Here is a 25,687-nt window from a genome sequence, read left to right as displayed (position 1 = left end):
ATATATATATGAGCTACAAGCGCACACTTATTCAAGTTGCAGATAGTAGTTATTGAAAGCGGTTGAACAAGGAAGGCTCAAATAAGAGGCAGCATTCAGGCTTATATACCGATGCATGGGCTGGTGTCGTTATATACATAAAAAAATGAGCACGGAAAGAGAGTAGAAAGTTCGAATTTGCCGTGATCACATCTGCATATATTTAATGCTAACGAAATGTAGGCTATTTTAATACTTCACAGTAATTTGAAACAGTGGTAACAACCAGTGTTTAAGGGGCCACTTAAACGTAATAGTTAGGGCGATTAAAAAAGATTTCGTAGTAATCAAGGGTTTTTTTTAATACATACGTGATACGCACATTTTCAAGTATAATTGGGCTTTTTTTTTTAACATTTTAGGTCTAATTGGTTATAATATATATTTTAAAAGACAGATAGCGAAAAAAAAAAAAGAATCAAATACGTATATTGTTCTCAGTGACCTTACACGAGGGTCGATCAAGCACATGGGGTGCGCTCGTCACCCCAAAATTCGTGACTTGTTACCATGTATGTACATGCAACCGTCGATAAAGCCTGTTTGTTAACTCTAGATTATCGTCGAGTTTAAGTCAATCCGTATATTTTAATTTAGGCTAAGCAAGGTTAATTAGGCTCCCGATGTAATATGAGATCACCTTGGGTTGTTTGCGCAAGGCCTAACTTCAGGTCAACAAATACCATTCCATTTTTCCATACAGGGGTGCTCGCTGTCGTAGTATCGATCCCCAGTATACGGTGGGTCCTTCCAGTACAGGTCGGTAAGGTTTGATTTGAAAGGTGTACCGTGTCGTGACTGGACATGACTTGCTTAAATAGGGCTGGACAAAGCAGACTCACGGGTTCATTACTGAATTGTCCACAAATGTGGGCCAATGAACATCAGATGACGCGACTACTCGTTAATAATTTTTCAGACAATAAAAACAACATCAATGTCATCATTAGATGTCTTATATATTGAATACTGAAGGTGAGTCAAGAAAGGCAGCATGAAGAATAACCGAAGAGGACTCACGTGTAGGTAATTATGCCAACCACTTCTGTTGGCTGATACGCTTTGTACTCGCAATTAGATAGTCGTTTTCGATCAGCTTCGATACACACGAGACAGGCAAATGCGTTGTGAGGCTAACTAGTGTGGAACAATGAAGGATAATCGCCCAGACTGAAAGACGCGTTCCCAAAAGGTTCTGTTCAACATGGCTTCATTGTTACTTACTCGGAGGATCGTTCCCAGGGGGAAGAAGCTGGCGCTACCAATAACTGATTTGGTTTTGTTCGAGAATTAGTTCAGCCAAAGAAAAATGCACGACGGGTGATCAGCGAGTCGTAACAAAATTATCTCTAATGCCTGTGATACAAAAGTAGCATATGTAAAATGTAGGGTAATTATTTACGCGGTATGCTTTGTGTTTTCTTTTGAAAATTATGAGTTTCAAAAAAAACATCACTAACGTTATGTCACCGTATGTTGCGACGTCGCCATATCGTATATACGTCAACAATGTGCTAATTTACCCGCTAAGAGGAGCAGATTTTCTCTAAACATTACCTTTTTTGAAATTTCAACTATACATTGTTTTGTTTATATTAGGAAATCTTCATTTTCTTCGAAGTATTCCGCTTGCTTTTTCTCTTCATCGTAGTGCTCTGGCGTAACTATGCGGAACCCTGCCTGATACAAATCGATAGTATAATGAATATTGTCATTTGAGGAAGCAGACATAAGCTCACCGTACACATCTCGCATCTCTGACCGTAGTCTTTGCTAAGTAAAAACAAGCAACTTCCTTCAGTATTTTTGCTAATCATATTGTTCTTAAAGAACAATTACGATCGCGTGGTTCGTAACATCGCTGTAATCATTTAAATAACACTTGTAGTGGAGTGATCGAAACAACAAACAAAAAAAAAAACATTGAGAAGAAGATTCGAGAATCTTCTTCTGCGTTCGACTTCCTATATAACAGGCAATTTCTCATAACAAAACTGATCGTATGGTTCATAGCAGCTGTTCGTCCCGCGAAGCTGTCAATCAGGTTACCATTACCGCTTGCAAGATTGCATCAATGTGGTTTCCCTGCAGGTCTTGTTTTTTTTGATTAATTTACTGTCAGATCGAAGCTTGCATAGATGCCCTGGCCTGTTCCTTACTGGATTCGTGTCCTCGATTTGATCTGGACTACACCCTATTATGTCGCTTCTAGTAGGCCCCTGAAGGCGACGAATGGGCTGACGCTTGGACACAGGCAGCTAATAAGTAAGGTCGTGTTCGGATTGGCGTTTTCGGCGATACTGCGATGCGGGCCTGGTGGCCTGGCAGGCATGAATGATGATCCCATTTAGAGATCTACTTCAGGAAACTATCCCTTATATGCGGAGCAACGTAGCATTGTCCATGTGGTTTTCGGCATACTTCTCCTTCGGCAGCGCGCGCACTCGCCATCCGCTTGCCAATACCCACACAGACAACAGTAATCGTAATAGCAGGTGTGATGTGACTATTGCCCCCCTCTTTCTCCACAGAGTTATCGCAACTACGTTGCATGGCGGGTTAATGGAACTGCTCGGTTTCTGGGTAGAAAAGTGGTCGGAGATGAAGAGCACGGAGACAAAATAAAACAGTCGTCGTTCCCTGGAAAAAGGCGATACTACAACTCACTCAGAGCCTCTCAGTGAACTTTTGCAAGTGATATAGTTTACTCTAGTTTCGTTCTTTCTGTTATTTTTGTTTCGAAGTTAACACGTTTGCATTATTCTGTAAGGAGAACAGGTCAGGTAAAAGGCGCTTATGCTGTACGGCAGAATTGTTATCCTGAGCAACATTTTTTATCCTGAGTAACTATTTTCCGGAAAAGCGTAAAACTGACGTTATACTATGTTATCTTTAGCGACACGCGACCCCCTGAGGACTGTTTGTACCTCTTGTGAAAGGAATCCTTTTTAACTGAATCCTCTGCTGTTCGTCGCAGTCAGTAAGACCGTGTATCTCGAAACATCGTACAAGGCAAACATTCAAAATTTAGCGCGGTTGCACATGCGATGCTTGGTATTGAATGTTTCCCTTCTCCTAATTTTTTGCGTAGATATAGTGGTATAAGAAATACCAAAAACGTCACCTCAATAACAGGCAAAAGATTATCAAACATTGCACAAGTAGCGCGATTTTCAACTTTGGTAAAGTACCGGGCCATGTCAGACTTACATCATTGTTTGGAGGAGTGAAAAGAATTAGCAATGGAGTTTGACGGACGTTTATTAGATGTCTATGGAATGACATTTTTTCAGTAAATTTCTATTGACTTTCCCTTTGTGGTCACCGAATTGCCTTTTCTTTGCTTTGTTTTTATACATGTAAATATTTACCTTTTTTGCGGGAACTAAATACTCTCACTGTTTGCTGATAACCTAAAGGTGACATATTTATGAATCACTTATTAATTATCACAGCCGCAGACAGGGATCTAATGCTATCTCTTGCCGATTTTCCGTACACTCGTTTAGGATCAGAGGCAAGGAAGTTCAAGATTAACTAGGCGTCGACGATTATACGCCGGGTAGTTCGAACCAATTATTTCACCTGATTTTGGGATGTTAACGCCGAGGATGGATTTTGCACAATAAACAACTTCAACCTCTAATTCTCTAATTTCTTGATCAAATATAAAAAAAACACAATTAGTTTAGTTTTGACAATATTGTGACTGATTTAAATGTCGTAATCAAGAGACTTTTTTCTGGCAGCGAAAAATTTTGGGCGGAGTGTAGCAATTGACTAACAAAAAGTTTCTATCATTGAAAACCTTGCAGTTACTTGTCAAATGTACATGTCTATATTATTGGTAGTTTTCGTTCCATGTTTCTCTACTGAACGTGAGGACTATGTGGTGGTCTGGATTCAAGTTGGCCGGCTTGAAGTTGGAACTTCATTTTGTGCTGCTAGCCCTGTGATGGGGTACTTGATAGAGGTGTCGGCTAAATCTCGAAACATTTTGTTTATTTATTTTTCCAATGGCTACCTGCGCTATGAACACCCTTCTGTTTATACAATGAACGTTACTTGAATAGTGGCTGCTAGCCTAAGTTTTACAAAATTAACGAGTCTCATACTAAACGCATATGTTTCGAACCTTCGCTGAAATAACCATGGAAAGACTAGACGAATATTATGTTCTTTCATAGAAAGGTTTTTACAATCAATAATAATAAAAACAGGCAAAGTTATAAACAGCAAAAGTTTAGGTACTTCTTTTTTCGTCGATCTATTGCTAATAAACAGTAAATGTGTTGATTTATAAACATGAAAGCATTATCAAAAAAAATTCATTGCTCTAGGCCCATTCGAGGAATGCACAACAGTAATAAAAATAATAATAGGAATAAAAGTAATAAAAAAACAGCATCTGGCAAACAAGTACCAAGGGAGCGCTGGGGGGTTTTAATTATTTCGGAACCTTTCGGGGTTGAGTACACGTTATAGATTCCCATTGTAATTATTGCCTGATATACTGACGATGCACTAGAGTCACAGTTAATAGTGAGAATGCTTGAAACACCTATATCTGCTCTCAGTAGAGAGCAGGTCAAAAATGCACACCAGCAGAAATAGATACAAGTCAGTAGAGCGACAAAATGGCGACGGTGTGAGCGACGCAGTTATATATAGTAACACATACATACTATGCTCGTTTCATAATATAGGCATACAACTGCTTGATCCACGTGGGGCAATAGAGCTACAACGGCAATAAGAGAACGCCGTAAGGAAAACGGATCCCCTCACAATATCAGGAAAATTTGCACGAGCGTGTATATTGTCAGTTGATGCCCGAAAGAGCTATTACATAGCGGCCCCCCTTGACACCTCTTGAAGAACAGCAGTGAGCAAGAGTTGACATTGGTCGTATAGCAATTGTTAATCGTTATGAAACAGTCCACTGCTAACTGCTAGCGGAAACTCGCTGTTTTGATGAACAGGGCCAGGAGAACGAGTATAGGCTATCATAGGCCAATGGTCTAACCTCTTTAAGAATGAACGTCTCGTTAGTCAGCCTTTTCTTTGTAATGGTGCTATCAGACTATCAAATTGGCTCTATGAACTGTGTGTGTTTAAACTGGCCTATGTTAAGCTGACTAAGAATTCGTAGTATAATTCTATTAATGTCTTATTAAGATTCACGTATCGTGGTTGAGTGCTTCGGTGAGCTTCTTACAATTTTGTTAAATAACTTATAATAACAATCTGACTAAATTATTTCATCTGTACGTTTCGAATTTTACGTCCGGATGGTTGGCCCTCAGCACGATGTGTCACAAAGTTAGGTCACACTGTTTAACCTAAAACGCACCGTTTAGGTGCCAAAATTTGGATGCACGCAATACATAATATACTTTGGGAGATAGCACACGCGTAATAAAATTGTAATAAAGTCATACACTGTGAATGGTACAAAATTAACTGTTAATGAATTCTATCAAAATTTATATTTCAGGACCAGACCCTTGTATCTTCTACATATCTCAGTTTACTTCTTCTTCTTCTTCTTCTTCTTCTAGGGTTGTTAGTACGTTTCTGTAAGTCCCATTATGCAAAGGAAGCTAAACATACCGACGAAACATGTCGTTTACCTTGATGCGTCTGCTTAAAGAATAACACAACATCGTATGCGTTACAATGGCCGTGACTGAAATTTACTGCTCTCAACCAGAATGCCCTACACGAAAGAGAACACATCCAATAAAGCAATAACCTCTGAAGATACTAAATTGCCCTTCCATTTGGTCCCGTTCATTCTGTAAAAGAAAGCTAGACGATGGTGTGGTGAAACTCTAACCCCAATCTATCCACGCAGATCCTTGTGTGTATCAGAACTTCTGAGAAATATTCACGGAATTGTAGCGTAATGCGCGATTTGCTTAGAGTCCGCAAGTCGCGACCCATTCCTCGGTAAACGATATTTCCATTTCGAATGCCCTTATTTCGACAATCGTTTGCAAGTCCAAGCCTACTTAGATCAGTGAATATTTCTGACGCGTTCTGGGGGCCTTTCATAACATTGTTCTTTGTCGTTTCTGATCGAATTAAATTACTTGTTTTAGCTCATATATAACAGAAATAATAAACATTTTGTTAAAAGCCAGTTCCCCTCGAGAATTCACGATCTCTTGTATACGCGACGCTGTTATCCGGACATATCTCTGTTGCTGTGATGCAACAACCGCTGATTTTAAAAAACAGACCAAAGCGAAAAAATTGTTTTCATTCAAGACGCCTTACTCCGACGGGCAAAGTTTGTACGGAGAGCCGAAACAGTGAACCCATTATAATAAGCGGAACTCTTCTTTTGTTAAAGACCACCATTGTTATTATTATTCACATTATCTACAGGCGTTAGCTGAAACTGATTCACGCCTAAAAGTTGCCCCGAGAAAGGCTTTGTAAAATGGGGATATGCCAACAACGCCCGCCATTTCTGCCCCGTTATACAATTAAACCGAATTAGTTCTCAATAATGACACGGTGCCGATACAACAAAAGTCTGTATTTCTTGATGCATCTTTTGCTATTATACACAAGAGATTCTTCTGTCGAGAGAGCCTTAATAAGCCCACATATGTATAATTGGCTATAAACGTGTTTTGTTTGTGACCGATCTGAAGTGACAAGCTTCATTACTTTCTGATTGTGCATCCTAAACCAAATTGAAGTTATTGCCATATTCGAAAATCGTCTTTAGACCTGTATTTTTCGGTCAAGGTCAAAAAGTTCGCCAATATGTCAAGGACTTTTGCGTTTCGAAGTGGCTTTAACTATATATATATATATATATATAGTTATTGTATTATAGTAACGCTGTAAGACTAAAGTAGACTTTTTATCATCCCTACATTATACACTATACTGAATGGGTTTTATTATACAATGATAAACTTGTTGCTTCCCGAGAATGTTTACCTTGTTATGCTGTCTTCCGCGTCCGCTTGGCTATTGCCTGCGGCTAAACTCCCTCGCCTATAAATCCGTACTGTAGGATTTGACGTTTCAAAATATTTATTAGGTAGGCAGGCAGGCAGGCAGGCAGGTAGGTATTTTACTAACATTAGGTGGTTTCCGTGTTTATCGTATTATTAATATAGTTAACTGAAATTTTAGAAAAATTAATTTGTCCTATTGTTATTAGACTTGTATGTATTACTCAAGTAATTGCTTACTCATCTATTTGTTATGTAAGTTTTGTCGTTTAAGGTGAGTCAGGAGCATTATTAATTAGTTCTAGAAAATTATTTTATTATCTATTATGAACGATTTTTACCCCTTTATAATACGCTACTCCACCATGAAATAAATTTCTAGATAAAGGCGGATAAACCGTCCATTCTTTCAATAAATGAAGAAAAAACGAATAAAGTAATTGAAGGTAAGACACTATTTAATCGAGGCAAACCCATAATATGATCTACGTCTCAGTAATATATTTCCAAACAGTAACAGATCCGACTAAACAACAAACAGAATATTAGTATAGGAAAAATTTCGTGCAACATGCTTTTTTTTTACTTATGTCCTGCCCAAAGTAATAGTGAAGATTGAGCTGTCTCATGCACTGGCTTCTTGCGATGATATCAGGAAGAAGTGGGTTGAGCCCGTTGCCATTTTTTTTAAAACACCCAATGGACTAGCAAGATTTTTTAGCTTTGTCTGACGAGTTCGAGCGACAAGTTACGACAGACTGGAATAATATGATAACTATAAATCGTTTGGCTAAAGTGGACCCTGAAACCATGTATATAACCCAACGGAGCGGATTGGAGCGGAGCGGATTGGAGCGAAGCGGATATGGCGGAGCGCGTTGCCATCCGGGAGTCTATTATTAATAAACCCCTCAGTCATGCGATGACTTGAAGGTTTATTAATATGGTTTATACTAAAAAATCTAGGCCAATTTTGTATTGATCGTCCAAGCAAAAGGTCATCTCTCGTACTTCTTATTATTTCAGTCTACTATTATTATGGCTATCACTTGATTATTATTTCGATTTTATTTGAAGCTCTTCCAAGCTGTGCTTCCACAACCACTCGCCTTTATTCCTATAGATCACCTTTTAAATGTTTGCATATTTATATGTGGACTTCGTCGCCTGAAAGCTGTGTGTTTCATCAAAAACGGCGTTCTGCAATTTTTCCATTCAATCGTTTAAGTTAACTGTAATAGTTAGTTAACCGTCAATTAAGAAATCCATAACGAGATTTTTAGGTCCATTAAGTTGAAAAAGCATTACCTGTTAATTCGTTATGAGGTGTGTATGATAATGCTATTCTCAACGACAACAAAACATCTCTTCTGTTGGACGGAATTCAGTTGCCCTGTCCAAAAGGCAGCCGGCCACTGAAAGACGTCTGCATCAGCGTTCGTTTGTGCTCAGCGATCTTCAACGCTTAGTTCATGACACGAAGTCTTCGCGCGCTCTTTCGATCATAGCTCTACAACGTGTACGACTATCTTCAGTCCATAGTTATCCCACCGTATACCTCAACAATGAAACTGACTTCATTAGCGATCACTACAACGTCGATTAAATCAGCCAGATTCAGCCTTTTATCAGCTAAGCCTTACTAGGCGGACCGTGTTCTCAAATGTGCCATTCCTATTCCTGGAATTCGACGCATAAAACAATGAGTAAAATATATAACATTATATTACGCTGTTTATCACATCACAAGCATTACTCATGCGCACCCTAAGACTTGTATATATACGGCTCAGTAAATAGGCCAATTAAAATGTATTCCCTGAAGAGGATGCCAATTAGAAGTGACAGCATAATGACATGAAGTTGTCTCAGTCATATACGCGTGCTCAGACCTTCTGTCCTGAGTATTTTAGCCAACGGAGGGTGGAACTAGTACGTGCTAACTTTGGCGCTAAAAAGTTGCACGCATCCTCACTACCTCCTCTGGCCTAAGCAACCGTCAAGATGGTTTTCTGCCAGCAGAATAAGTAAATCATGAACGGAAAAATGGTGAAACGGGCCGACGAAACGAATTCCAAGTCAAATTATAAGGAGCTCGGACCTTATTGTTGTTAAAAGTATTGCAGCTATTACTACTTGTTTCGAACACTGATATGCTAATCTCGTTTAATATGTCTCGTGAACATAAATTACCCTACAGCAAAAAAAAAAAAAAAACTCTAGCGAAAAGCCCGTTATGACGGATAACTTTACACCTTCGTTACTAGTAATCGTAGTTTTAACAAGGAATATTTTCAAGAGGACAACGCTCGTAAAGTTTGGATGAGTGATTTGACTAATGGCAGGACATCTGGCGTAACTATAGTACCACGTGGTATTTTCATTTTATTAGTGATACGTTATCTCTATTTATCGGTTTATAGGTTTGGAGTTGGGTGGCTACACTGTGACGATAGTGACTCTTTTTTATTCGATTCCTCTGTTAGAGCTCATCTGCGCGAATGTGGGTTATGTTTTTGCGTATATATATATTTGAGTTAAGGCACTGGAAACCATGTGTTGGTCACGGTGTTGCTCAAATTGTCACGATAGATACTTCAAAAAGCCTAATTACCAACAAGCAAGATTACCCTAAATAACCAGAACACGTTATCTGGAGGTACGTTGGAAAAGCTTCTCACTGAATTGTGCTTCAGATCTTTTCGCAAATACAATATTACAAAATAATCATTGTTCTCGAGTACCGTTGATCATCCCGTTTTGGTTGTCTATGCGATGTATATCAGAGCATCTGTGTATAATCTCTAGAAGAGGGTATATTGAAGTCGTCTAAGAATCCATCGGGATTTCGTAGAATAAAATCATACGGTCCGTAAAGTGCAGACGTCGAAAGCTCATAGGAACGATCACCCTATGTTGCTGGAGTAAATTCCACGTTGAGGATACCCTCAAACAATTATATATGTACGACCGCTTTGGGGCTGTACAAAACAAATGCCGCGAACACATTTAGGGTCGTCATTTAGAGGGCTCCAAATACCGGTAGAAACAGCCCACTAAGCTGCAGTCTTTCGGACTACTGCAACGATAGTCGACTTGCTACAAAAAAATTTCATCATCATCATCATCATTGTAGCACCCGCTTTGAATGCAAACGTCCACAAGCCACCTGAACCTCTGGCTTTAAACACTATCTCCAGCTGTTGCATTATTAAAAACTCCGAATTTTATATCAGTGTCTTTGAGAACTGTTCAATGCGCACAAGCGAAACCCAGTCGACGCACGGTACGAAAACGTTCGGCTGTAACTCACGTTCCTATCTCGGTACTCACGTAATGTAGACAGATTTACGCTAAATTGTATTCCAAAATATGGTCGAGACTACAACAGCTCGAACCGTATAGATAAATCATAGGTTTGCATGTATATATACATATATATATATATATAGAGCTTAGGTGTTAAATTAGCATTCGTGCATAAGAATCGTACCTTTTTGACGGAGTTAACGTAGCATGATTTGACTTAATTAAATGTTTTATCACGTCTGTTATTTAACCCGTTACGTCTCGCCTGTGTAGGCTGGCTTCTGGCGCGAAACGAGGCGTCTGTGCGCGAATTCGAATCTCGGCCATTTTATGAACCTCGAAAGTCACCGGATAAAGACGTTGCCAGAGTGCTGTGAAGGCAAGGGTCGACGAGCTGATCTGAATACAAATTACAGTAGATGAAGTACGATGTTTTTGTTTTAATTTATCTTTTCCATGTATATGGTACTTGCATACCCAAAGGAGCTTACGATGTCTCGAGTTAAATAATGTCGTTAGTTACTTATCATAACTTGTTTGAACCTGAGCACGATTTGTTGAAGCTTACTAAGGAGCAAACGCCTAAAGTTCCAGAAAGATTTCCCGTAGGCATAAGTTTTTTGTGACACGATCTGGTAATAAGCCTCGACGTCTGGCCGATGCCCCTCTCTTAATAACACGAAGTTTCCGAACTTTCGTTCGTGAGAGACTAAAACAGTTCAAGTGACCCTATATCTCGTGAACATAAGAAAATAGCAAATTGCAATAGTTGACTAAAATTAGGCCGAAGTTTCAGTTATTCGAGATGTTTCGCCACAGCTTAAATGTGGCAGTTCGCACATCGAGCAAACCTATCATAATTTGAAGTTAAACAAGCTAAGAGATTAAAAATGTCCGCAATGTGAACCCATTAAAGGTCATGTTTTACTTGTATATGAGAATCGTTGTATTCTAAAATATGTTATTTCTCAAACCTTCATCTAAAAATTACGTCTATCACTATTTTTTATGGTTGCGTTTATGGACGTTGGCCTTAGTATGACATATGCCCTAAGCTGAACTGTCATCGTTCGATTTTCCTTGAATAGAGTGTCCCGACGTTTTGCAAAGCTACCGAGAAAAACTCGTGCCCCCTCTTTAACGTGTTTGGACAAATCGATGCAATTGCTTTTTTGAGCGAAGGAACTTTCTCATTGTTTTATGTTCGATTAATATTGAAACCTCAGACCTCTACTGTTACTTCTGCCTTTTCTGCGAAAAAAAAAATTTGCCTGAGTTGTTGGTATAATTGAAAAGCATTTTTTTGCGCTCACAAGTACGTATGTCCAGTTATATATATATATATATATATATATATATATATATATATATATATATATATTATTATATATTATCGCGCCAAGGCAACGTCCCTAGAGCGTGATGCTCAGAACGATCATTTGCTTATTCACTATGATAGTACGATCAAGTTTTATGGTGCTCTCATAAATTTTATGGTATGGGATGGACATTTTCAGGGTTGGAAAGTCTCTTGTTTTGACATTTCCTTTATTTGTTCGGGGATCTCTGCCGAACCGTTTTTTCGTACATAAACACAAAGTTACACCTGTCGTTGCAATAGTGGGTAACGTAGTTATGTACTGATCCTACATACAGACAGCCAGAATTTATTTGATGCTGAGGGCCCGCAACAGTCTGATGGGGTGATTAACGCCGATACAGGACGCAGAACTCGAAACACAAGGGGTACGTTACACTGTACCTGCTGTTAATTTACTCATAGTCCGTCATTATAGGACAAGCGTGTTAAATAGGATGAGTCAATATAAAGCTTTTGCACCCTCAAAGTAAGCTGCTCTTTAACTCTGTATACTTGTTCGTAACATCAAAACTGGTATAGTTTTCCGTAAAAAGCCAAACTCACATACATATTCCAGGATTTCATTTGGTAAAGAACTGATCTAATTTTTATAGAGTACACTTCCAAGTTAATAACGTTCTCAATTTGCGTTCATAAAAAAACTCATGGGAGCACCTATATGTATGCCAAACCTAAATTGTAAAAAAAAAAATCGGTTGTGCTTCAAAGACCTTTCCATTCTGTAGCCGACCGCGCTTCAAGTGATTTCATATGTATGACTAAAATTCCGATATATATATTTAGATTAAAGTTTTTTTTTTTTTTTATTAGTCCAAACTGGTATTTGGGTGATAACGGTGTCTGGTAGCTGTGGACACGTAGAAAAACGAGTCATATTCGTTGTTTAATTAATTTGTTCTACAGAAGAAAAAACTACAACATTTTCGCCATAGATCAATTCAACCATTTATTGTTTTTTTCTAATATACTTCAGGACAAATATGCACCTAAGTAGAAGCTTAAGCAGCTTAAGTCTATGACTCTATGTGCACTTACCGCGCTAGCTAATGTTGTTTACTTGATTTGTTCTCCATTACATGAATTAGCAAATTAATTGTACTGACTTCCCAGACCAATCATGTTCGATAACTGTTCTTCAACACAATCAATCGCAAAAGAAGGAATGAATCTAGCTATCCAAAATTTCGTAGAACAACAGGCTGTATCTTATAGCGTATTTAGTAGGCACTTTCTGTGTTCCTTTCTGCCCAGTCCATTTATTCCGCCCATCGGAGCCGCCCCCGTTGTAAGGGGCAGCGGCAACGGCAAGCACTTGGATCGAGTTCTCCATTCATCTCTACTCGAACGTTTCTCGTGTCCAGCCAGGATTTCTCCGGGTCGGTTAGATTTGATCAGTTCTGACCGTTTTGGCCCCTTAAGCATAATTCCTAGGCTAAGAGACAGCGGTATAGAAAAAAGTCTGATGTAAGATCCCGATTGGTTATTTCAGTACCGAGGCCGGTTAGATGGCCGGTTAGTCGGAGTTGGGGCTTGACCCAAAGATATTTATTGTTCTTAAACCTTTCCCACTGAATGGTTGGAAACTGTAGCTTTCTGCCATTTTGTCACCTTCGCCCGATTGACTTTCCTCGACGTGTGTCGTTCACACTAAGCGTCATCTGTGCGCCAGTGTGAATCTATAGACTTTCAATCGCCTCTGAATGCTCGCGACTGCAACACGTGGCGCACAGAGTACGCCAGTGGAAATCTGCTCCTAAGGCATGTTTTCCGTTCTGTCTCAAAATTCTATATTTACCCATTTTTGTTGAAAGAAAAAGAGCTTGTTATCTACTTGCTTATTCTCTACGGTACAGCTGTACAGCAACATTGAACTTCGGGGCATCGCATTTGAATACCTTCACTTTTGATGACCAATGATCTGTGCGATTCTAACCTCCCCTCTCCCTCCCTCGTATTCGGACCCAAGATTATTTTAAATATCATATGTATATATATACTTTTTTTATATATGTATACATATAATATTTTTTATATATACAATTCGACCCATTCGTCGTTAACGAGAAACCTTACTGCTGTTTCAACATAAGTAGTTGCAACATAGTTGATTAAAACTTGATACTTATAAACGATGAGTGTGAGATGAGAAATTTTTCTTAGATACGAGCCGTCACAACTTTTGACTTGAGCGTTTTATTAATCCTAAATTTAATTTAGAGTAACGTCACAAACATAAAGGGTTTCATTCCGAAACTCTGCAGCCGGTTTAAAGTGGAGTCAAACGCAAGGTAATAATTATGAAAAAAAAAGTAGGTTTACAGTTAAGGCAGGACTACAGTTTAAGCAGCATCCTTTATAACTTCTAACCTATAAACTAATTAATAGCAGAATTATTTCTTATAAGACCAGGGTCATGTTAAATAATCGCATTTTATAATCGAAATGTTTCGGCATTAATTTAAGCGACCTTTTTGTTATCTCTACTAAGGTCTGCAACTAGGCCGTACGCTGTTTATTAGGTGCAGAGTCAACTGAATGGTGCTAAATGAATGAATCAAATGTAATATTCTACGAAAGATACATATATATTTTACTTCAATTTGAAGATTTTGGTGCTGTAGTCAATTGTACGAACGAAGTAAGTCTATGTTTTCTTGTGTCTAGGGAAGGAATCGTTTCTTAGTGATTGATTTGTCGATTTTCTAGGAGATAGCCCTTGTCTCGTCGAATGTGGTTTCACAAAATGCAGCTAACGGAAACCTCAAATATAGAAAATTTACTCATGAGTCTGGCATCGGATAATGACGATAGACAATGAAATTGATCACGCGTCGGGGTGAGTCTGAGATGTAGCTCCTTCGTTTTTTTCGTATTGGCGGCATGTGAGGCGTTCAACTGTTTAATATTTCTACTGTTTACTATACATAAAGGAGTCTCTGAAATCGCTTTTCTCCTTTGGGAAATGAAAATAGTAAAAATACATAAGAAAATTAGTTGCAATTTATTTGTTACTATAAACCGTTATCATTAGAAGAATTTCTATAACAAAAAAAAAAAAGCCCTAAATCGTTGAACATCCATTTATCCCGACTGAGAGCCTGCAGAAGTCCTTACCTCACAAAAAAGTTACGTACAATTTTCCCGAATAAAGGCCGTGTACCCGCCTAGCTCGTAGAATGATTTTTCCGAGACAAAATGCTGCCATGTGGTTACTGCGAGGAAAATAGTGTGTTCTCAATCTATGATTAGTCGGATCTACTACGCGCATCTGCTGCCATAAATTATCCACCCACTTGATCGGTCATCAATGATGAAACGTTGCCTAATACGCAAGATCCATTATTACTATAACTAATCTATTGGAGTCAATGGAATGGAAATAGGCTGTTAGTTCCATTTTGGCCTACGAACTGCATTACTGAAGGAATTGTTTCTAATCGTCTAACGCATTATAATATATCACAATATTTATAAAAATACTTTAATAAGGTCACTTCATTTACTCAATATTCGTTTACTTCATTTACTCAATTTATTCAATAACCTTATTAACTTGTGTTGTCACCAATGTCGTCCTAGTGACTAAAAGCTGGTGGACTGGTGCTGAACTTGAAAAGCCATTTTATTTTTGTCTAAAAAAGCCTTAAAAAACTGTGATATACACAACGACCCCTTTTTCTTCATATGGAATACGGGTAACAAAATCGTACGCACGATAAACTAGCGTCTGGCCTGGAAACACTTTTGTGACTCGACACAAAAAATGCGAGTCCTAGTCGGATCGGAGCAGGATCTTTTTGCCAATTAATGATATTAATTCAAACTATTTATTCAGACATGGAAAATGTCCAGTCTAGAAACGGATAAGGTTATATACATATGTGTATAAGCAAACTGATAGCACCCGTTTCGTATGGCTATGCTTTACGAACGAAAAGCGCTAGCTGGTAATAACAGGTCAGAGACGCTCTTATACATACGAAGCATCGCTCTGCGGTTAAACGTTGCCTATCTATAAGACATACACCTCTACAGATCTACGTAATATTTAACGTACAAATTTTATGCGGAGACTCTGCTGTGCGTTCAAGCATGCACTAATACAAAGTTTTCTAGAGTCTTGTTTTGCCATCAGATTCTTCCTGAAGAACCATGCTTCTACTACAGAAGACGAGTTCCGAAATGGATCTTTGTAACGGTTTCAATTAGTGCAATGGCTTATAGACTGCAACCACACTGATTGATCTGACAACATCACATCGTTGAATTGTGTGCTACTTTAGAGTAACTTATAATTTATAACTGATTTTGTATCCTGGTGAACTCTATATCGACATGAGCGCATTTTACTTCAGTAGCAAAGCTGGACTAAAATGAACGCGATCCAAAGTACGATCGACCATCAAACCATCGACTATTCACTGAGTAATACTTGACTGTTTTTTTTGCTCTGTCAAGTTCCTTAATTCATATATGTTTCCTGGCAAACGCCAAGTTTTGTGAACAATTCTCGTCGTCAAAAATAACGGCTAGCTTTTGAGGCAGTCCAAGGACGTTTCTAACAACGCACAATATGATTCTACGCTTAACCCGCGTGTCAGATATTCAATCAAACGGATGTCCTAGTGACGGAGAACTGTAATGTTTCGCCTTTATATATCGAAAAAAGCATCAGAACGTAACGTATTTGTTTTCCCTAAATTTAGGGCTTTCTTAAGACTATTTCCGGTCTCCTACATGGTTCCTTGGCCTCTTAGGAGACTCTATCGCTAAGCCCAGCCACTAACATGGTATGGAAACGACGTAACTTTTTTAGGATTTTTCGTATGTAAACGTGACCAAATGTTGCTGACCTAATGTAATACATAAACGACTGAAAAATACAATAAGTTTTTTCGTGGTATGACTACTTACAAATGTAAAGGAATTAAAATTAAAAAAAAAAAACAGAGTTATTGAAGTATGTACCAGTTATTTGTAGAAATAACACAAGTAATATAGGCATGGATAGCACCGCTGCTTTAGGCAGCTGAATAATAGTAACCCTAGGCGACGATCCCGTCTGGAAAAAAACGACAGTTATAACCAGATTAGCTGGACTGAGGTAATATTGTAATCTGTACATTCAGTCTACTGGGTCGAGATGATTCCATTCGAAAGGGTTGAATGTTTTAAGGAAAGATTCGAGTTCCCAGTTCTAGTGCGCATGCTTGTTTCTGTAAGAATAAGTAAAGGTATATGTGCAATAGGCGCTTAATATAGTTTTTGGGGTAATGTATAATATCTTGATGTTACGATCTCTGAATTAGCTGATAGAAAATGCATTTTAAAAAGTGTCGCTCATTACGGCGAAAAACGATGTGTGTTGCTATCTCGTTACGATATCCGATATCAACGTGCGCATGCGTCGTGTTTCCTGGGCCTCATATGGTCGACTGCAATGGGGTAGCTAAAGTTTAGGAGCCGCCGAAATGAGGACCGCCAGGACCACGTTACTTTTTGAGCCAAGTGCACATTTTACGAGAGTGATCGTTGTTTACACTTTCCGGCGTTTAGCATCGTCCCCGATTGTTTTCAGATAAACGAGTTTATCTCCTACTCATATTTCCCTTCTGTATATATTTTTCTAGTTTTTTTTTTGTTTTTTTGCTTGCTGCCTGTAATATCATCCCTCCTCGACTCCAACGAACAGAATGTAGCTCTCTTGGAGAAACACAACTCAGATACGCCGGCAGTTGTGACATTAAATCGTGCTGTGGCTAAAAGGCTTCGTCTCATAGAGCATATGTTATTTACTAGCACTTTTTCCTTCTATTTATTTTTTTATTTTCTATTTACTAAAGTGTTTGAATAAAGTTAAATCGAATTGGTCTAATCGAAACAAAAGTGGTTAAAGGGAAAGCAATAAAATGAACAAAGTTACTAGTCCCATGTCAAGAATAAGATAATTTAAAAAATATGATGTTTCGTATTAGTAACGGATAAATGGCTGTTCAAAAGCTTATAACTCAAGCGAATAATGTACAGGATCAAGTCGAAGGTTTTGATTGCCAATTCTCTGCAAAACCAGGTACCGTAATGGACCGCTGCTGTTAGTTCCACGTCTGTTTTTGCCGGCGAATTACTGCTCTATCATTTGCCCTTGCAGCTGTACCTGCGGTTAACTAGACCGCACGTCCAGTTTTACCACAGATCAAACTAGGGCAATTAAAAAAAAAGCATTGATCCGACCAGTTTCCTGAAGGAGGTTGGTAATTAGGGTCAGCTTCTCTATAGACTGTATACTTATGTACAATATCAAAATATCACCTTATGCCCCATGCGTACTTGTAAAATGTAACTTCCAATTTATAACTGCTAGCGCATAATGTTTTTTTTTTTTCAATATGTGCGATTGACTTCTGCTTGGTAGTTTACGATTCACAGATACATTAGCCATCTATGCAGGCTTTTGTTGGAGGTAATATTAAATGAACCATCAACGCCCCCATATACCGGGAACGAAAAGAAACACCCCCAGCATTCATATCAATGAGCATTTGTGAACAACAGATTCAACCTATTTACTGATGGCAAAAAGTCCATCTTGTATGAGGTCATCATGATAATAATTGCTTCCCTGACTTTTGCCGTTAGGACATTTTTTTAAATAAAAAATGTAAGTCTTACAGTTAACGGTCGAACATATCTAAAGCTTTCTGCTGAGGTCGGCGATCTTCAATGCGTTTAACAGGCATCACTTGGTGACCACCAGGGAAATATAATGAGTCGTGGATCTACTACACAAACTAAACAGCTATACTGCTATGTTGGGCGGTAGTTCTTGGGAATTTTTGATCGTAGCAATCGGAATATTTACTTTGTTCTTTTACTTTTTTCTTCTATGTGATTGGCGGAAGATTCCCCGCTTATAGCTAGCATCAAACAGAAGTACGTATACGAATTGACAATTTTCGGGGTCGTCCTCTAGCAAGCCCTTATTTTTCAGAACCCTATGGTAAAGTGAAGACGTAATAAACGTAACTGTTCAGAATTATTAGCATATTATAAACAAGTGTTTTTGTGCTATATAACGCTTCAAGGATAGTGGTTAATTTTTATCGATAATGGTACAGTCAGTGTTTGTAGGACGAGATCCTCTGCAGATGTTTTTTCTCACAGCGCATCTGATTCACGATACCCTTTGCAATGACTTTTTATATGGCTCAAATTTACAGCATGCGCCATATAGATATATAGTCGCGAAACATAACCGATTCTCATTCTCGATTACCCATTCTATTATTTGTAATAATTCTACCTTTATGAGGTGACAGAGTAGTTTTTACTGTGTTAAAATATAATAGTTTTTTTTTTGCTATACTGCTTCAAAAGAAAATCAAGATCTCACATAAGTTTACCGCATTTTCAAGAAGGGTGTAGCAATAGAAAAAAATGCTGCACAAATAAGTACGATGCTCGATTAGCTATGCATACGATTGGCGGATGAAGCCCGAATTAAAACCATACTTGGTCATTGCGTCTTGTCTTAATACTTAATTTATTACTACACGCTTCCCTGGGTATCTATTTTATATGCACGTACGTTCATAACTCCACCTTAGTTTTTATATCGCCATGCAAAACCAGTTTCGGTCAGACAAAGTGTAACTAACCAACGTAAAAATTTGGACAAAAAGGCAATTTCGAGTTGTAATTTAGAGGCACGGAAGTATCGGAAGATGCGTAAATAGAAGGCGTATACTTAATGTTTTAAAATATACTCTGATTTTTGCTGCAAGCATTTCATTACATAGGGACCTCCCAGATGACGCTAACCGCAGTTAAAAAAACAGAACAACATATATATATATATGTATTTACTTGTCAGTTATTATATAGACTTTTACATTTAGAGTTCATCACATACTAAATCCGACTGCTAAAAAGTGTTTATGCCGTAATAATAGCCGGTCATAATGTTATTTGCTTATTTTAGATAATGTGCTTCATAGAGCGTATCGCTAACCTGCATCGAGGGTCGAAATTTTAAACAAATATCAAATCAATAGATAAAATAGCAATATTCTCATGTTCTGAAATCAACGACGTTAAGAATTAAATAGCTTAGATAAAAAAAAATATGCGTCAAATCTGAGATGATGCGCGTTGCTGACTGATTTGGACGCATTTGCCCTAATATAAAATGTACCTTTACATAATGAGTATAGAAATGCTGCCATGTGGCCTATTCCGTTGGCCTTTTTTGAGTAGAATTCAACACAGGGAATTCGTTTTCAAACACCCTAATACTGTTTTCAAATATTGAAAATGGATGCTTTATTATCACGAGATTTACCTGTGACGCTTATAAGTTTGACCGCCAATATGAAGACAAAACGGTAGATTTACGTTAGTCTTACAACTCGTTTGGTCAACTGTGTGTTCGAAAGACTGAATACATATACAGGGAATGTTGATACGTGTGCAACATTCGTACCGTTTATTCTCTTGTGTGCGTATAACAGTATGCAGCGTTCCCATAGCGACAACATCGTCTGCCGCATTTGGTAGCCTTTAGCCCCCTGTCATAGCAAGAAAGGCCTTCGATGAGGCGGCTATATAGTTGACGCTCAAATTTAAAAATTTTTCAGATTCTCGTTTGAAGGCGCCTCCGTTTTCAGCTCTTATAACTCGTAAGAATAGTCTGATCTGGCCGAGCAGAGGGGCGGGTAAAGCTTGAAAATTGTTACGGTTTCAGTCCCCTACTGACACTCAGCGATATTTCAAACAATAGAAATCCTTAACATAAGTTTGTCGTGCAGGTGCGCTTGATTAAAGTGGATCATTCTACTTCCTGGCAGCGAAATAGTCAACCTAGGCCCACCCAGGCACACCCACCAGGCCACAGGCAACACTGGCATTGGAAAAGACTTCGCAAGACTTTCACAATCGATGTCAACTGTGTATCCAAACCTGGAACAAAGCAACGTTTGTTAAATGAGGACAGATACTAGGACTCGTGGTTGTTGCTGGACGAATATTCATTCGAGCAAATACCGGTGAAGAGTTTTGAGAACGACCCGGTAAGTCATCGTAGATAAGAGGACCACATCATTTTTGGCGAAATGACTTCTGTCCAATGTCGGAAAAATTCATTTTTTACTAGGTAAATATATGTGTGTTCGCACAGTATCGTTACTCCACATGATAATAATAAATTTTTTACTGCATCAAAAGGCGAAAACGGCGATACGGCAGGATCACGTCACCTATCAAATAAGCATTTCCGATTATCGTTGTTCTCAACTGAAGCTTTGAGTAGCTGACACGAAGATGTAAGATCTAACGTTGCCATAAAAACTGTATATTGTGTATTGAAGTTCAAGTCTTCAGTGTAAGTGAACCATTGACGTTGGCACGCTGCTGTGCGCATTCTACACGGTGATCGGAGGAGAATCAAACAGCATCAGCCTCTGAATGGCACGGGCTCGAACTCTTTCGAGCGTGGAAGTCAGGTCCAAGGTTAAAGGTTATTTGCTTCCGCCGAAACTAACTGTAGGTTCTGGGCCCCATACCTGCTTCGACCTAGCTATATGTGCACCTCGGTTTCTCAATTTGGCGGTTTATATATATTCGCAAGTGAAAACAGTTCGTTTGCACCTTTGATTGCCTATTACCCACATGACGCTAGGGGGCATGCATTTTCGTTCAATAGTGAGAAATTCGTTGCGTAATCGACGGATTGAGGGTTACCAGAGCTACCCAATGTCAATAGCTTCTTGCACTGGCAAGCTCCCGTCAACCATACCCTGTGGTAGAGGAACTGGTGAAATGGCTTACGCGTGTCTAGCAACAGTTCGTCGTAGAGGCTTTTCCTGGAATGGGTGAACGTCCTGGCGACCGCCCGAGCTTATTTATAGAACAGATTAGGTACGGTCCCCAAACCTACTAGGATGTGCATCCTATCGAAGAGCACAGAGGATCTTTGTTGTGGACATTTCAGTGCTTGTCAATCTGCTTGCGCCGATTAACAGGTGCCCATATGGCTAAATTCTATTACTATATAGAGCGATATCGAGTAGCCGAAACAGCATTTTCAGCATCTGGCTCATTTGAAATTTCTCTTAATGTCCAACAGGTGCGAACGGAACGCTGTTGGTGCATATTTGTTCCTCGTACGGTGCGCACCTAATATATAGCCAAGAGATGTATGCTTATCTAACGATGATCCTTAAAAGTGACTCGAGGCAAATCCTAGACAAATTCGAAGAGTTGAGTGAGTCCAATATGCCATTTCCAAATCCCTAAAACTATTTTGAGTGGCGCTCAGAGTTGGCGCGACACGTATCCCGGGCTGTTTCAGCAACTTTTTTAATTTCAGCATCGTATGTATCGAAAAATGCTGTTTCTTACCACTCAACTTATTTGTAATTGGGAGCAGATATAAAAACAGGCTCAAAATCGCGCAATGCTCGACCTAGAATAGGGGTCGTTGCGGACAAATTCTTACGGTTGGTGATATCACTAAAGCAGTTGTTGTTAGCACCATAGGAATCGTGAAGCTATTTATATAACGTGTGAAGATTGATAGTTATTAACGAAACGCGGAACTATTCTTTGTCATGCTTGCATTATACGCTCTCGTAATGCTAGCACAAAATTCAACTAGGTAAAACCCTGTGAGGCTCTTCTTGCCCGCAATTGTAACACACTGTATATATTGTGCTGTACATGAAGTAGATTTTGAACACAGGACTATTCTAGGAGAAATCCATGTCTTCTAGTAAACCTTTGAGACTCAAAGTTGACATTTTTCGATGTCAACATTACGCGATCCAGACGACGATCTTCGGCTTGAAATACGACGACTCAGGCGCGCAGATCACAGCCAAGACTAGCTAATCCTAATGTTATATTTTTTGATCAGTTATGAATTTTTTTCCATGGAAGGTAACTTAGACAATGCTATATTGTACTATAGAGTATAGTTAAGCAAGCACATATTGTATTGTGTATTGCACACCGCAAAAAACATCGACACATGGAAAATTCTCTTGTACACCAACAAATACGTCGCAAACCTTCCGATGACGATACGAATTAGGTCCCTTGGCATTCAGTCCGCTTTCAACATCTTCAAATCTTTTCACATCGCAATCATGATTATTTCACATTTGTGCTACACTGCTTTGCCTACGAAGGGCAACTATCGAGGTTTCACATCTAGTAAATTTTAGAATCAGTCTTCACGACTTGTACTAATCGTATTTCATCAGGTTATACCGGCATTGATTTTTTCACACTTTAGTTATACACATTATTCAAATTGGTCCTTGGAATCATCTGTTTGCAAGTATGGCATCAAGAGCTTGGCACCATTACAAATACAATCAAACTGGGTCTCATCTAAGGTCTCTTCAACAAGCTTATGACATGGCATGGCAACCATACAAGTAATTATTAACCTAAATAGTATCATTTTATGCTTCCTAATTTCTTATTTTTCCTCCATTTACTTATTGTTGTTACGTGGTAAAAGCCTAAATTTAAATCAGCGTGGCGGCAGCACGCTTCTTAGATATGATTGCCATAACGGTATAAATCGAAACATGGGTATTACATAGACCACGCCGTTCCACGCGAATATGCACACGGGTAAAAAAAGACGCCACAATCTGCGCGAGCAAGTCCGTTCAACTATGATGTATTTTGTGGTTCTGAAGATACTGCTAAGTCATCACACAAGTTAAAATGACTTGTTTTTATAATTAAAAAATGACTTCTCGAAAGAAGATGTCTCAACAATAATATTAAACCACTAAAACCACAAAAAAAATGTTATTTTTATTTACTTAGTTGAAATTTGTGATGCACAGATATATAGGGAACGGTATATTTTATCTTGGCTTTCAGGTAATATGGCTACGAACCTTGTTAATAATACCTCGTTTCAAAATCATACTAATCTAGCTTATTTTGAATACGTATGTAACATAGTATTAGTAAAGGGGCCCAACATATTTTTTTTCCTCTAGCTGACTTCCAGCTGTCCTATGCGGGACAGTCATTAATACCGTTGCTTTGGCATTGTTTCAAGAATTTTAAGGGTAAGGGGCTTAACAAAAAAGAATTTAGAGATCCAGTATAAGAAGAGACTATCGCTATATTCGTCGCTTTACCAACTATTGTAATCAGAATCGACCTTTGGTGTCTCTGGTTGGTGTACAAACATACTGCTACTGTATCATTACAGGAGCAGGCATGGCAAACGGACATGGCACACGTTGTTTCTGATTGACCCCTTGTAGGTAGTTTTTGCCCTTTTGCGGCCAGTTATTCTTGTCGAATAGCATAAAGCCGTTTTCGTCTTGCTGATTGCAAAGTGAGTAAAAAGCGGGGCGCATTTTGTTACTGACTATTTGCGAAATAAGCCAGTATGCGCTTGTTCACTGTTTTCCATATTAGAGGAAAGTTGTTTCAGAAACAAAACTGTCAGCTGGGTAGGGCGAAAGCTTTCGAATTCTAACCGATATTATAAGCCTCTTGGGTTGGCTAAAATATCACTTGTTATATAATAATGGAAGGGGCGAACCACGGCAGGAAACACGCTATGAAAACGTCTTAACTGATTAACAAGATGCAAACTTTTTTTTCACAGCCTTGCCTTTTCAATACGTGATTTGCCGGTCAAATTTGTCAGTCAGCTGCTCTATTGTATTTACTTCGTCTGTGCCGACAAACGCGCTCCTATCAATCTCTTTTAGCATAAGCAATTTCATAGTCTCGTATGATTTCGTTATTTGATCAGTCTTTTTCTTCATTTCATTGATGTGTCCTTCATGTGAAGTAATCTGCGAGACTGACAGGACGCTTGTACATCTAAATGATCATTTTCAGATACACACTGAACCAAGCCGTCAAGGGCTTGTTGTTCAAACTACGAAATGCCAAAGCAAAGAAGAACGCTCTCCTTGACCAGTTGTTCATTGCGTTAAAAAAGCGGGCAAATTATATATGTATGTATATATAAAGCTGAACGAGTTAGCTTTCAGGTTGAGATATAATTATATTTAAGCACATAAAGCTTATCCTCAATGAGAGTCTGTATTAATACTAAAGGAGGGTAAGTGTGCCGAATGAATACATCGTGCTACTTATCCACAAAACGGATTCTTCCTCCGGAATTTCATCGCAGAAAAATGATGGCCGTATTTGATTTTTGATGGAAGCAAGTCAGGAGAACAGATATCACTAATATATCGGCACAAGATCTAGGTGAGTCATTAAGTTCCACTCAACAAACGCTGCAAATAGTGCCCTTTGGGAGCTAATACCGCAAAGAAATAGTAAGGGCGCCTTTGTCCGAGCTATGAAATATCAGGCCGCGGCCGATTGGACCTTGAAACAGCGTTCAGCAAATTGGACTGCCGCAGAAAAAATGTTTCGCGATATAGGAGCGACAACTTTTTTTAAAAAAGAAAAGCATGTTTTGCGTTTATTTCTATGGATATCTTATTGAGGCGACACGTCTAGTTAATGAAAAAGAAAAAACAACGGCTTATTTCGCGTAGGCTATTGTAGTTAGGCTGACGCATAATATCAATGAGATTTACAAGTTACGAGCATTAGAAGTACTTCTTTCTTTACGATTCAAACGTAAACTGTGGCAGAAGTTATACAATACATAACTTAAAAACAGCGACTGTTTACAGATAAAGTCCAAATCGAGATTCCCCGGAAGTATCCCGTATTTCTAGTATTGGCTGATCGTACAATTATAGTAAATGTATATAAAAAATGTAAATACTATTAGATTTTTTACTCAGATTATCTTTAAATTGCTGCTCATTGCTTCATAATCAATAGATAATATCGACAGCCGATATTTCTTAGCCGTATTTATAGAATAAAACGGGACGAGCGTTGCAGAGTTAAAGCAAATAATAATAAAACGCAAATGTTTATTCGCTTGCTCATATAAACACATACACAAGTACAC

At 38.6% G+C, this 25,687-nt stretch overlaps 1 protein-coding gene across 3 annotated transcripts in view; it reads left to right on the top strand.

Annotated features, from left to right (window-relative positions):
- LOC147757389 (uncharacterized) overlaps nt 1–25,687 on the top strand; it is a 77,388-nt gene that overhangs the window by 29,073 nt on the left and 22,628 nt on the right. The window contains exons 4-5 of one of the 3 annotated variants that reach the window (XR_015322576.1): nt 20,511–20,771; nt 20,926–23,510. Coding sequence is in view for 1 of the 3 variants with exons in the window: in XM_086982133.1 (XP_086838259.1) it covers nt 3,549–3,605 (57 nt within the window). In the remaining 2 variants the exon portion in view is untranslated. Of the gene's footprint in view, nt 1–3,548; nt 4,605–20,510; nt 20,772–20,925; nt 23,511–25,687 lie in introns of those variants that run through there. The other 2 variants (XR_015322577.1, XM_086982133.1) reach the window with 2 other exon arrangements.

This window comes from Varroa destructor, unplaced genomic scaffold (genome assembly GCF_002443255.2).
Source record: "Varroa destructor unplaced genomic scaffold, Vdes_3.0 BEIS01000002.1, whole genome shotgun sequence".
In the NCBI taxonomy this organism is placed as follows: Eukaryota; Metazoa; Arthropoda; class Arachnida; order Mesostigmata; family Varroidae; genus Varroa; species Varroa destructor.
Note: the sequence above shows the minus strand (reverse complement) of the source record. Positions and strands in the feature narration are given on the sequence as shown.